Source organism: Cannabis sativa, chromosome 3 (genome assembly GCF_029168945.1).
Source record: "Cannabis sativa cultivar Pink pepper isolate KNU-18-1 chromosome 3, ASM2916894v1, whole genome shotgun sequence".
Classification (NCBI taxonomy): domain Eukaryota; kingdom Viridiplantae; phylum Streptophyta; class Magnoliopsida; order Rosales; family Cannabaceae; genus Cannabis; species Cannabis sativa.
The window spans coordinates 27,688,558-27,703,329 of record NC_083603.1 but is presented as its reverse complement, the minus strand read 5'-3'; the positions used below and the strand labels follow the sequence as shown (position 1 = coordinate 27,703,329).

At 33.1% G+C, this 14,772-nt stretch overlaps 1 protein-coding gene across 6 annotated transcripts; it reads right to left on the bottom strand.

Annotated features, from left to right (window-relative positions):
• Positions 1-2,290: 2,290 nt before the first annotated feature.
• LOC115709743 (interactor of constitutive active ROPs 2, chloroplastic) lies at positions 2,291-7,348 on the bottom strand. 6 transcript variants are annotated; one of them, XM_030637927.2, is made up of 5 exons: positions 6,942-7,348; positions 5,515-5,625; positions 4,766-4,946; positions 2,804-4,468; positions 2,291-2,695 (listed from the first exon to the last, which is right to left on the bottom strand). In XM_030637927.2, exons 2-4 carry the CDS (start codon positions 5,532-5,534, stop codon positions 2,813-2,815), a joined length of 1,857 nt encoding a protein of 618 aa, XP_030493787.2. In that variant the 5' UTR covers positions 5,535-5,625; positions 6,942-7,348; the 3' UTR covers positions 2,291-2,695; positions 2,804-2,812. The 6 variants fall into 6 exon arrangements, with proteins under 6 accessions (XP_030493787.2, XP_030493789.2, XP_060967791.1 ...); XM_030637929.2 differs by having other exon boundaries at positions 5,515-5,610; positions 6,942-7,269; XM_061111808.1 differs by lacking the exon at positions 6,942-7,348 and adding an exon at positions 5,905-6,524.
• Between the last annotated feature and the right edge of the window lie 7,424 nt (positions 7,349-14,772).

Here is a 14,772-nt window from a genome sequence, read left to right as displayed (position 1 = left end):
GCTTCATCAAGGATTTCCTTTTTAAGCTCACCATTATCTGGAACACAAACTTGAGTTTTGTAATGTAACATTCCGTTATCGAGATCGAAAAATCCTTAGGCTGACCGGCCAATACCTCATCTCGAATTTTAACTAGTTCAGGATCTTCTAACTGTGTCTTTCTACAACTTAGAGAATTCAAAGATTAAGGGTTTCTAGGACTTACCTTTGGCTTGAACTACCCCAGTCCTTGAAGAATCTACAAAGAACAACTGATAACCACCAAGATTTCTCCTAGTTTACGCTAGGGTCGAAAGAGAGAGGGGAACAAGCTAGAACTTCCTAATTGTTCTTGTCTTTTTCCTTAATTAGATAAAATCCAACATCAAATAATAGTATAGGCTGAAATATAATAGTGACAGTTGTCAAAATAAAAGCCAACCACCTAAACCTCCAACGTAAAATACTAAAAATACCCCTCTTACTTGTAACTTAAGCAATAATAAGCCTAGGGGTAAAATGGTCCAAAATCATAACTCCGCTTAAACCCAATATTCGTAATATCTCAAAAGTTTATCCCGCTAAGTGTATGTTCTAAACTTACCCATGTGACACGAACGGTCATCCATCGCATTTTTCGTCGTCGCCAAGCAAAAATCATAAAAATTGCATAATTCATATTTAACATAAATGATACTCTTAGAGTTTAATAAAATCTCTGGAAATGAGAAATTATAACTCTAATGCCCATTTCTAAAAATGGGACCCACAACACAATAATATAAAATCATACGTAATTATTAAAATTTCAGTTATTAATGCTAATTGCCTTTACTAATCTAAAATCCAACATGCATTCATTACAATTACCCGCTAATTAAAGAGGTCGAACCTCTATAAAAATTCTTGTATTCTTTACTTTTGAGTTCTAAGTGTGTCACACATGGCAAACATCAGATTAATACTACCTTACTATGGATTAGCCCCTTTTCAAAGTCAACATGAACAAGGTAAAAATATTAGAAAAAAATAAAAAAAAAAACTCTTATAACGTAAATGTTTAAAAAAAAAATAGCCAAAATAGTAGTTATGTAAATTTTCTCATTTATATATATGTGAGAATTTCCACTAAATTCTCGGCCACAAATAATTGCGAGAATATGTAACAATTAATTAGGATATATAATTTGACAACTAAATCAAATGAATTGGTAGCTAAAATAATGTTAATCATAATTTAAAAATATATTATATCAATTAAATTAAATATTGAGAATTAACATTATTATTAATTCTAATATAAATTATAATATTCTTCACTCATATAATTACTCAAATAATAAATAAAGAAAATACAAAATGAAATTGCTAATAGCATGTTTCACTTTAGAAAAAAAAATATTACTGTAATTTTTTATTTTGAGATAATATAAGTTAGAGTAACTAAATAAAAATATAATTTACTTTGTCAATTTAATAAAATTTTTTAATAGAAAATAGTACAATAGTAGCTATATTAAGCCGGTTACCATTTTTTACTAAATTTCCAACCCTTGCTTCTAGATTGAGACATACCAACCATAATCCTTGCTTTTAGATTGAGATATACCAACCATAGGATACCCAAAAAACACATTTCCTATCAATCATTCTAACGGTACAAAAATTATCGGTGTGACATTCCTTATGACTTGAAATTTTACATAATTGACTATATATAAAAACACTTTTCAATAAATATATATAAATAAGTAAATTGGATTAGATTAATTAGTTTTGGAGGTAAAACATCTCATTTACAGCCAATTTTAAAATTTTCAATCTAATATGCATTTTGCGAATTGGGTTGTGCCAGTTGAATTAGAACAAATATTTTTTCAACACCCCCTATTATTCTTCTTCTTCTTGTTATTATTATTATTGTTGTTGTTATTATTATTATTATTTAAGGATTCTTAGCATAATTATATTTCAAAGTACATTATTGCTTAAGTGTTAAAAGCATGATCCTCACTTGTGTTAGAATGCATGATCCTCCTTAAAAGTCTTAACATTATTGCTCAAGTGTGAAGCATGATCCTCACTTATTAGAATATACCAAAATCTTAGACTTAACTATCCAAGTAAGGTCTGAAATGTAGAGGTAAACAACTAATGTGATCTTTCTTATATGGACTCCTATTTTTTCTTTCTTTTTTTTTTTTTTTTTTTTTTTTTGAAAGAACTTCCCTTGGTATGGCATTATTATTAATTTATTTACACTAAAACTTCACCACCATAATAAACTAAAATAAAAAAGGCTCAACACACGTACAAAGCTTTTGCCTTTTTATTGAAAGATGGTTTTGAATCTCAATAGTTATCTTCTAAACTTGCTGTAAAAAAAAACGAAGGCAAATAAGAGAAAGGACACATAGCTATTCTTATACACCAAGGAAGTTGGGATAGTGATACACATAATGAGGAAGAGTCTAATCTTACAAATCACAACTCAAAAAAAAAAAAAAAGCTTTCTTCTTTCTGTTATCACATAATTGCTCCAACGTAGTAAGTGAAAGACTGACTGTAGCATAAACATATAAAGAGAAGAGTTTCTAACAAAAGATACAAAAACACTATCCTTGTGCACAACATACATCATCTTCAAGTACCTCTATACAGTCTGCAAAAAGGGATTGGTCTTTTATTTGCATGTGAAACTCAAGGTCAGTAGCATCTGTCATGAATTAAACAAACATGGAGTGTAAAAAGTTTGTGTCTATATATATATATATATAAATATCATGTGTATATGTATGTGAGGAATGGAAAGAGGCCTACTTACCATAGAAAACTACTGTTTCTGACCACCCTTCTTCCATAAAACCCCAATCTTCTTCAACATGTTGCCATTTTTCTTCTTGGGTGAATCATCATCCATGTCTTCCGAATAAGGCGAATCCATGGGATTATAGGTATTGTCAAGTGAACTTGTTCTGTCGACAAGTTTCCCATTGTTCCCGGTTGAAATCATCGCAGCAGCTGCCTCGGCAGCCTTTCTCCACTGATCTGACTGAACCTTAAGCCTCCTCAACTCAGCCTCCATTTCGATGTTTGATGCTTGTGCTGCATCCAGTTGCTCAGTCACCCGAGCTGCCCTCCTGCTGTTTTTGTCAGCCTCCTCAGTAGCATAGCCAAGCTTCATGAGTGCCTCTCGCTCTGCAGCCTTTGCAGCATCAGCTAATGCAGCAGTTTCATCATTAACCTTACTCCTCTCGGTTTCCTTGTTCTTAATTTCCATCTTGAGCGACTCGTTTTCCTCGGTTATACTCTGCAACTCTGTCTCCTTGTCCAACAAACTTGCCTTCAACTCTGATAATGTAGCTTCTGATTTCTTCAGTTCCATTGTAAGTTCAAATTCGCATTGACCTGATAGAGTTTTCTCAATCTTTGAGTTTAAACTCTCATTTTCCTCTGATATGCTTTGCAACTCGGTTTCCTTATCCATCAGTAGTGCCTTCAATTCCTCAATATAAGCATTAGATTTCTTCAACTCTGATGCTAACTCAGCTTCTTTCTGACTTGATTCAGATTTTGTATGTTCAACTTGTTCATACGCACTTCTAATCTGCAATGTGCTGCGAATAAATTCTTCTTGGTACCTGATCTCAGCAGCATCTAATGCAGATCTCAGTTGACCTACTTCAGATTTCACAGAATTAAGCTCTATTTTCAACTCATTTAGTTCGTTTTCTCCATTTTCAAGATTTTTCTCTTCCTTAGGAGCCACTGAGTTTTGGCTGTTTCGATTAATAAGCTCTGCCTGGAGCTTTCCCACAAGACCCTCCAGCGACTTGACTCGAGCATTGGACTGCTCCAACTCCAAGGATAAGGAATTGTAGGACTCCACTGATTTGGCTGCATCTTTTCGAAGCATTTCTATGGTTTCATTTGCCGTTTCCAATTGCATTTGAGTTCTATTAACTACTTCTAAAGCTTGAGCTTCAGATTCCCTGCAATCATTGAGCTCAGTTTTCATCTTCTGAACCAGTGAAAGAGTTTCTGATAGCTCCATTCTTAAATTATGAACCTCATCGTGTGCAGATTCTGCATGCCTAGCCTGGTTGGCTTCTGATTCGGCTCTCCTTTCCAGTTGAAACTTGAGCTTTTGAATTTCATTCATGGCAGAAGCCAAGGCAGCAGAATCCATTGAATGCTGCTTCTGGATGGCCTCAAGTTCAGACTGCCATGCTCTGTCTCGATCCTGAGAAAGTTTACGAAGCTCTTGGATCCGATCATCCTCGCACACAGAGATATCCTGCAGCTGCTGTTGGGATTCCTCAAGCTTTGCAGACATCTGCATCAGCTGATTCTTGGCTTCTTCAGCTTCCTGCTGGGCTTGCCTCTTCCATGACTCAGAAGTGTTCAGCTGGTCCTTTGCCTTCTTCAAATCCTCTTGAAGTTGAGTCAGCTGTGACTCCAATTCGGAAACTCTGTTTGGGCGCTTCTTCTGAAACTCAAGTCAAAGATGAGTTAGTGACTAATAAGAACCGAAAACGATAGATGCAGTATGAAAGATACTCGATAAGTGTAATTGGTGAAAATAGACGATATTTAACCGTCACTTTGCAAAAACAATGGTTTGATAAGTTTTGAAAAGTGGCCTTCAAATAATGTTAAGAATTTTCAATAGGATGTCAAGAGTGTGAGTGAGTCAGGAAGATCATTTGGCAAAACAATGTAGCATGGCAGTCTAAATGTTATTTTACCAAACACCCCCATTGAAGAATAATAATTAATTAATTACCTCAGATATAGGACTTCGAGGTGACCTACGATCAATGACTTTAGGACTAGATTTTGGAGTCTTATTTGCCATATTTCGAGAGGAAACTGAATCAGCATCCAATCCAGAAGTCGTGAGTTTGCGAGCAGTTCGAGGTGTTGTTGCTGGTGATCTTCTTTGAGGCACTTCCAAAGAACCAGCTCTACATGTATTCATAGAGAAATTTTTAAATATGCCATTATGACATTGACAACATATTGCAAGTTGGAGTATAAGTTAAGAAGGGATACAAAATTTGGCATGAACCCCTCCCACCTAACATCCAACATCTAATTAATATTGCTAAAAGAATCAACAGCAAAGTAGATTTCACAACAACTTGAATCTTAAGAATTAAGATAATACACAAAATGTATTTACAAATCCATCTCATCATGTGCATTGCCATATTTAATAAACCATTTCATATACAATCTTCCTCAAGTTTGCTCCCAACTCAAGACAATTATATTAAAAACATAACAAATTTACATGCCAAAGTCCAACTAATGAAATCTTAGTTTAACTAAAACAATTTAGTATAGCCTTATTTAGTATACAACATTTGCATTATTCTCTCACCATATGGCTAGATAATTATTCATAACAAATAAATAAGTACAAGAGAGAGACCAATGTACAAATACATACACACACATAATAATACATATATATATATACAGAGAGAGAGAGAGAGCATAGCAATTAAGGGAAAAAGAAATAAAACTTACTTTGATTTTGGTGTCTGCATTTTCTATATCTCCCTCAGCCTCAGTTTAAATAATATGTATTGTACAAAGATTGATTGAGATGCCTCAAAACCCCACCTGACCCACCAAAACCTGTGTCAGTTTCAGAGAAGTCTTTGGGTGAGAAAGAAACAGAAAATAGAATAGGTTATATATGTACAGACTCATTAAGGACGGCCACCTCAATTCAAATCAGTAGAAGTATTGAGTACAAAACCTAACAAACAAACAAACAAAACAAGTCACTTACAACACACCATCCCTTCAAAGAAACTCCACAGAAACAAACACCACTACCACCAACCAAATCCACAAGACCCCAAACTGAAAAATTATTAAAAAAATCAAAAAAGTATTATAAAGAAGATGTACCCAAAGAGTTCATTGAATAGTAGACCATTAATCACATAAGCCCCTCCTTTCAACTTTTTCACTACCCCTTTTGCCCTTTTCCCCTTCTTTTTACTCTAGTGCTTCTACTAGTCTCCACAACACATAATTAAAGTCAAATGGGTCAAAAAGAAATGCCAAGGGGAATTAGAGTTATTTGCATCAATTCTCTTTAAATACTGAACCGAACAGTTTAATGTTTCACATTGAAGGAAAATAATAATTATACTGATTACGAGAATACTTGAGGGAAAAGAAGAATGAGGGAATCCCTCTTAAATGTTCATTAAGTCCAACTACTTTAATAGAAGGAAAAAGAAATGTTAGAAAAGATTAAACCTTTATAAGAAGTAATACTAGCATTAGTGTATTTTTAAGGTAATAATCTACACAAATTAGTGTAGATACTTTCCAAGAAAGAAAAATGGTCTCAAAGAAAAGTTTTTCATTCTCGAACTGGTTGATTCTTCAGTGTGAAATCAATTAAAACTAGATCTACTGACTCACAATTTGTAAGCAACGATCTGAAGCAGATATTATATGAACAGCACAAAAAAAAAAAGGTGAAAACAGCTCTAAGTGTGAAAAGGAAAAAAAAAAAAAGTCTTTTTTGCTCTAACAAAGTACATTGAAAGTAAACATAATAACTAACTCCTCTCCAAGAAAAAAGAAAAGTAAACATAATAACAAAAAGGAACAAACTAAACTATTTGTTATGATAATAACACTTCTAAAAACACAAACAAAAAAAAAAAACCAAAACTTTGCAACACAAGCAACTTTCCCCTCAACCAAAGACCTACATTTTCATTTCAAATAATTTATTTAAGAACAACAAACAAATCTAAAAGGTAGAGATTAAGTGCATGACAACATAAGCTATTCAAACCCATTTAACAAAAACAAGAAACAAAACAGCCTATTTCTCAAAACACAAACAATAACAAAAATCATTTTTCTTAAACACAAAGTCGAAAGAAATGAAAAACGAAAACCCAGATTAAAGAATAAGTAACAACCTTTATGGTCTTACAAGGAAAGATCTCTCAGCTTGTGAAGATGAGTTAAGTCCTAGTCTTGGTCTTGGTGACTTGGTCTTTTCCAATAGAGAAAACGAAAGAGCAGTCAAAAACCCTACTTTGAGCTATGTTTAGAAGGCAAAAACAGAAGGAAAGGTTTCACTTTCAGGCATAGATAGATAGTAGGTCTGGTCCAGCATTGGTAGGAGGGTTAGGTAGCTTCTTCTGCAACTCTGTTTTTTCTGTGCTCACTTCCCAAGTGAGCTGAGTGAGGCTCTTCTTTCTTTCTCTGTTTCTTCTTTTTGTTATTTGTCAGTGTATAAAATATGGAGTTAGCTAGCTATACGTTGCGCGTGAGGATCTCTACTAGCTCACGCGCTCTCCTTTCCATCTGGGAAATTCACATGGTAGCATGGTAAGAGAATTGCTATAAAGCAAACTCATAGGTGTTAATGTCGCTCTTGGTTCAATTAAGTATCAGATCTCATATTATTTAATATAATAATTTTTAAAAAATTTCGCTAGTCAATCGCAACGCGACATGTCGAGAAGGTACTTGACAGTTGACACCACTGGTACCTAATAACAATACTCAGTATGATAATGTGTATGTTGGGCCTGCTACAATGGCTAATGACGACTACCAAAATTGTTTGGGAAAGAGTAAAAGCTCACACTAGGGCCGTTCAAAAAAATTAATAAACTGTCCAACCTGAATAAATTGTACAAACTAGACTGAATAAATCGACAAAAAATACAACTCGAATAACTTTACGAAAAACTCAAACCGTCTAATGAATATATTGGGCAGGTTGAATATTATTTTAACCCGTCCAAATAACCCGAATAAACCGATTTACATAATTTTTACTAAAATTATTTATAACATAATATATAAATTAGATTTAATAGTTAAACTATTTATATTGAAAGTTTGTATTTTATAGTGTTTATTTTGAAATTTAGAATTTATAATTGATAATTTTGATTGTATTTAAATATTGAAGTTGAAATTTAGAATTTATACATTTTTTTATTCTATTTTTTGAAAATTATTGTGTAATACTTAATGTTTATTCAATTCATATTTATTTTTTAACATTAATTTAAACTATAACTATTTTAATTTAGAATGACATATACTATACATTTATTTTTTTTCAAATCAATTATTTGAATACCAAAAACTAACAACGATGAAAAAAATAAAAATAAAGATCGGTTTAAACGGGTTAAACCGACCAAAAATCATTAGGCGGGTTATACTTTTTTTATTTTTTCATTGGACGGGTTACAATTAGATATTTGCAACCTGACATTTATATTAAGTTGGTAAAAATACACTATAACCTGATCGATGTACACCCCTAGCTCACACTGCCAATTCCTCCTCCAAAAAAAAATTAATAACATAAATAAATAAAATTGAAGGTAATATGATGTGGAAAAATCTTATATGTATGTAAAAAAAAATATTTGAATTAATATTCGGAAAAAAAATTGGTTCACTAAATCTAAGTATATCAAAATTAATTAGATTAATTATTTTTTTATTAAACCCAAAAGTACTTTCTCATAACTCACTTTTCCTGTCTCTCTCTTTCTCTATTCTCTTTATCTCTCTCGCTCTCTTCTTCTCACACATACGAAGACCCTAGCAACCCACAACTGCCAACTACTGTGCCTACAATCGAAGATCACCAACCCAAGACTCAGGATCTTCGAACCACGACTACCACACCATGAATATAAGTTTTCTATTTAATTTTATTGTATTCTATGTGATTGAGGATTAAAATGTGTAATTTTATTTATATATTTATTGATTTAGGAATAAATTGTATGATTAACGTCTGTTATTTGTAAGTTAATGTTAGATTGGATAAAAAATGGTCGGATTTGAGTTTTGGTAAGACAACTAGTGTTTTTGTCGGGCCCGATGATGGTCATATGGTGGTCCGATGTCTTCCTATTGTTAAATGAGTAAAGGTTGAAGACGAAAGTCTGATAGTAGCCCGATGCTACCAATAAATGTAGAATATGGTCTAATGGTAGTCCTCAGCTCGTTCATCTCCTCATTCTGTAGTCAGGTTCGTGAGCTATAACTCACTGAGTAGGCTCGCTTTTCCTTCCCCGACTGATGGTGTGAGGTTCTTGGGTCTCTCGGCCTTAGTGGATGCGGTGGTTCTATCAGAGACGGAGCCTTCGGCCTTTGCGCTCCATTATCTTCCTCCGGGGTGATGGAGGCAGTTGCCCCATCCTGCTGATTGTTTTCTAGGTCGTCTGTTGGGTTTTGTGCCCTAAATAAAACTCATTTCAATATAATCAGATTTACTTATTAATAAAGATCAGAAATAACATTTTATGTTGCATGGTTCACATGATTTATTTCATGATTATATGTATATAATGTATGAATTCTATTTAAGTCCAGAACATATGAATTTGTTAATGATTATAGTGTTGTCAGCATAGTGGAATATAATCTTAATTATATGTTCGAAAGTTTATTCCCTGATTTTTCAGTTCACTGGATTTAGACTGACATGATAATCAGCGATAGGTATTCTTACACCTTGGAAAAGTGTTATGTCCTTTCCAGGGCATTGGCAAAGTTTACCAGTATTGGATGTATGGAGTATACATCGGAAGGGACCGATATTGAACTTTGATTAGATATATTAAAATTTACCGTAATATCTATTCAATTCAATATCACCCGTTGATCCTAGATCAAATGATCTTAATCCTGATATGATTAGGTTCAATCTCAAGAGTACTATAAATGTTCTTTGATTTGTTAGTTAAGCCTACTTTTGGGTCAGGGTGATACGTACATTTTGGGAACATGATAATATAATTGAGTGGGAGCGCTAACATAAATATGGAATCTATAACTTCTATAGGAATTTAGAAGTGAAACGATGATATCCTTCGAGCTTGGCTAAACAGAGATAAATGGTGGAGATCTCATTTCACTTCGCTGAAATATCATTTATACGGAGCTAAGTGTTTTAAGGATAAAATACATTGAAGGTGTAACAGTAATTTAGTGCCTATTCAATGTAGATAATCTATTAGAGGGTCATTGATCAAATTAGGATTATAACAATGGATAACTAATAGCGTATCTATATCGTGGAATATATAGAGCGTTCTATATGACTTAGAGTGCAATTCCAAGTTCTAAGTGTGGATTCAATAAGGAATTAATAAGTTAGGGAATTTACTTGGTAAATTCGGTTCGACTTATTGGAAGCTCGGAAATATAGGCCCATGGTCCCCATACTAGTTGAGACCATACTGCTTGTAAGACTCAGTTAATTGATTTTAATTAATCAATTATAATTCTAAAGTTAGACTATGTCTACTTTATGAATTTTCACTAAGCAAGGGCGAAATTGTAAAGAAAAGAGATTCTAAGTTTATTTATTAATTAAGATACTTTATATGTCTAAATTAATAAATATATTAAATGACAATATTATTTAATAATTATTTTTTAGTTATTAAATAATTAGAATTGACATTTAAATGGTGAAATTAGAAAATTGGTATTTTTGAGAAAATGGGAATGAAAAATAACAAAATGAGAAAGTTGTAAAGTGAGGCACAATTTCCTTATATGGCCGGCCACTATGCAAGCGTTTACCATTTTATTTTTCTATTATTTTAATTCCATACAATTCTAACCTAAACCTAGAGGGCATTCTATAAATAGAAAGTGTTGGCTTCAGGAAACTATGACTTGCATATTGTTCCTTTCAGAAAAAGCCATGCGCCACCCTCTCTTCTCTTTTCTTCTCTTGAATTTCGAAATACCTTGAGTGAATGAGTAGTGCCCACACACATCAAGTGGTATCTCAATCATAGTGTGTAAGACTGTAGGAGAATCCAAACAACAAGAAGGAGAATCAACATCAAAGGAACGAGAGAAAGAGATCCAGATTCAGATCTTGATTATGCTCTGCTACAGAAAGGAATCAAGGGCTAGAGATCTGAATGGAAGGAGTCATTATATTCCGCTGCACCCAATGTAAGATTTACTAAACTTTATGTGTGTTTATTTCATTGTTTTAGAATTCATATTAGGATGTTAATGAAACATACTTGGTAGTAAATCTAGATCCTGGTAAAATATTTCCAACAGTCCTCAGGCTGCCCATTTTCCTCTTTTGCTAAGGATCCTTGACCGTTCGTGCCTCCTCCATTCTGAGGCATGTAGTCACCTGCACCTCCTTTCTCAGAGACGAAAGTTGGCGGAGCAGGCCTTGAAGCGATCAACTGATGGCTATCAAGTCGCACTTCCACATCCTAACGGCGACGAGAACGTCTCTGCATCTTCTTAACGAATCTAGGTAAGGAAATGACGTTGCTTTTATGTATCAATTCCCATAGACAACGCCAAATTGTTAATGGTTAGAACTCGTCAATGATATAATTATGATTTAGAACTATCTCTAAAAAAACTTAATAGAAGAATCTTTAAAATAGAAATCTCATAAGCTTTCCAATCTCAAGAAGTTACTGTTTCATTCATTCAAAAAACATCTCTTTATAATGAATTCAAGGGCCCTATTTATAGTGAGCCCTTGACACTTTACAATATCACCAGATGTCCAATCCACAAGATGTGAAGTCACTATCACACCTGATAACGTTGTATTCTAAGTGGTCTGATATACCTGACATATTAAGTTACACTAAAAATTCCCATTTCATTTTGCACCTCAAATGAAATGAACTTTGTCCCTATTATCTATACTCATTATGTCGTCGTTATCTCGTGTGATACCTCCTTGCTTAGACTGTTGGTGTCAGGAGGTAAAAGAAGATCGACGAGGTGTAGGAGGCCGACCGTGGGGAGCGAGCACGGCACGGGGGCATGGGCAGTTTGGGCGCAAGAGCGCGAGGGTGCATGGGCACAGGGCGCGAGAGCGTGGAGCGCGTGGGCGCGGGCGCAAGCAGCACAGAGTGTGCGGCCACAGGACGAGCGACCACAGGACGCGCGGCCACGGGCGACTTAGGCCACGCTGGCATCGAGGAGCAGCCTGATGTGGGAAAGGGGATTTGAGGACAAAGGAGGTAGGGGCCATCCTTTGTCTCCTTTTGCTTGCCTTGAGCATCTTGAATTATTCATTCTTTCATTTGTTATTTATAAAAATACTTACTTTTTAGATTTTTGCGGTTAACAATATGTATTTAAAATTAAAATATAATATTAAATAAAAGATTATAACTAATTTTAGTTAATCAATTATATGATATTAATATTGAAATTTGAATTTAAAATAAATATTATATTTTATTTTATAGAATTAAATGAAAGTGTTTGTTTATAACATTATATATTTATATGATATATTCAGAATAACTGGAGAAGAGAAAAAAGAGAGATGAGTTTCAGGTTTAAAAATACAATTGAATTTTCTAATTCTCTCTCTCTCTCTCTTTCTTTAACTCATGCAAGCCTCTCTATCTTTCTCTAACTCTCTCTCTTACACACCTCTCTCTTGTGGTGGTAGTGTGTGAGTGCGTTCTTTCCTATTTTAATCACAATGTCTCGTGAGTTGAGTACACATTGTCATCAAAAAAATATATTCATCTAAATTGAACTAATAAGCCATTTTATTCTTGGAGTGTTGAGGCTGACTTGAAAGACCCTGGTGTGAACTCTTCGAATAAAATGAAGAACAAACCTCACAAGAAAAAACTATAGATCCAAATCCTTAGATTTTGTAGCATCTCCTCCTGTAAAGCCATAGATTAATGCCATCGATGTCTAGATCTGTTGCATCTCTTTCCACACCCATTCCATGATTTGAATCCTAGAGTGAAGAACATGTCTAATGTCGACGAATATCGAACAATCCCAGATGCAAACCTAAAAAAAAAGAAGAGCTGCAAAATCTCACCTTAAAGCGTGAAGAACCTCACACTTAGAGCCTTCTCAATGAAAGGCAGAGGTGGAGAGTTGGTCGATGGTGATTGGGCTTGGACGATTGGGTTTCAGGCGGTCTAGGAGGGAGCTTCATGGGTTTCATAGACTCGAGCAGAAGAGTTGGTGGGTGGTGCGATCTGGACATCGGGCTTTGACTTGACTTTAGAAACTTGTTAGAATAGTAAAAAGCAAAACAGAATGGTAGTTTGGAGAGTTTTACCCCTAAAAGATTGAGTTGTGGGGTTAAGTGTAACAAAATGGATAGTTCAGGTACTATTGTCGCCAATATCCTAATTTTGTATTTATATATGAAATTTGATAACATTTAACATAATAGAATATAGAGATTATTTCATTAATATATAAAAATGAAAAATTTTATATTTTACGGATCTATTTTTTATATATATATTTTTTACTGATTTTATTTTATGTTTTTACAAAAATATAGTGTTCTTTTTTTATTGTTTTCGAAAAAAATGTTATTTTGACATTGCTGTTATGAGAAAGCAACATGCTTTTTTTTTGCCACAGTAAGAGTTATTTTTTTCGTTATTTTAGAACAATGTTAAAGCAACATTTTTTTTTATGAAAAAAACAAGTGAAAATTTGTAAGATTGTTTTTTTTTTTTTTTTTTTGTAAAAATGTAAATAAAAGAAAAAAGTTCGTAAAAATATAAAAAAAAAATCAATAAAATTCTAAAGAAAAAGGTTAATTTCTAGGTGTATTGTGTAAAATTTTCTAAAATATAATATAATTCCACAAATGAATAATTACACATTTTTTTTGACGAATAGAAACACTTATGAATTTACGATGTAGATATCTGCTATCGACGCAAAAACCTCCTCGAACCAGGATAGCTCATCATCTAACCGAAAGACATGCCTTGCCGAATCATAAGTTGATGAAGTAAGCGAGCCACGTAGGACAAAATTGTCTCAGAGATCTAGACAATAAAACTATAACGTAATCAAGCGACGCACTAGAAAAGTTAGAGCTTCAGCTTGTAATCCTGAAATAGTACCTGAGACAACTCAAAACAAAAACCAAAAAATAAATTGTATTAGAATGACTGTACGAACCAAATAATATATTAATAACATACTAAATTTTCATTTACTATCACTTGATTCAAATAAAATAAAATCAAACCTAATGAAACAAGATCCAAAGTCAAAACTAAAAAACAACTAGCTAAAGATGTTTTCCTTTGACTAGTTCTGAACAAACTAAAGATAAACTATCTCTCAAAAAAATAAGACAATACTTTTATAAGAATAGTAGCTAGCATGTCCAATACTACAAACTATCATGATAAGTCCATAAAATATCTACAAAGAAAAATAAAAAATGACAGATGAATTAGCATCCTAACAATAATATTAATAAAACCAAAAATAAAAAATTCTTAAAATTTACAAGAAAATGCATCTCCAACATATTTTATTGAATTAAATTTATTAGCAGAATTTCTATAATTATAAACCCGTAACAAAACTAACCTACAAAATAAATATAGCCTCTATACATAGATAATTTGAAAGAATGATAGTAAAAACAATTAAATTAATTAGCTCATGAATGTGATGAATCATGTATATCCCTACCCCTACGTGTGACCATTATTATTATTTTTGGTAATAATAAAAAGAAAAATAGATAAACTAGATAAGCTCATGAATGTGATGAATCATTTAATATCCAACTGAATGATCCTATAATCCCACCACAGACTATGACTTTCTGTTTGGCTATATTTTTTGAATTAATTATTTGACTTAAATGCATTGGCCTTCCCTTTGGTCAAATGAGCAAATTGTCTGGGATATAACAACCTCAAATTATTAAGCCACAATTATTTAAATTTATGGAAATTTGCTTATTTG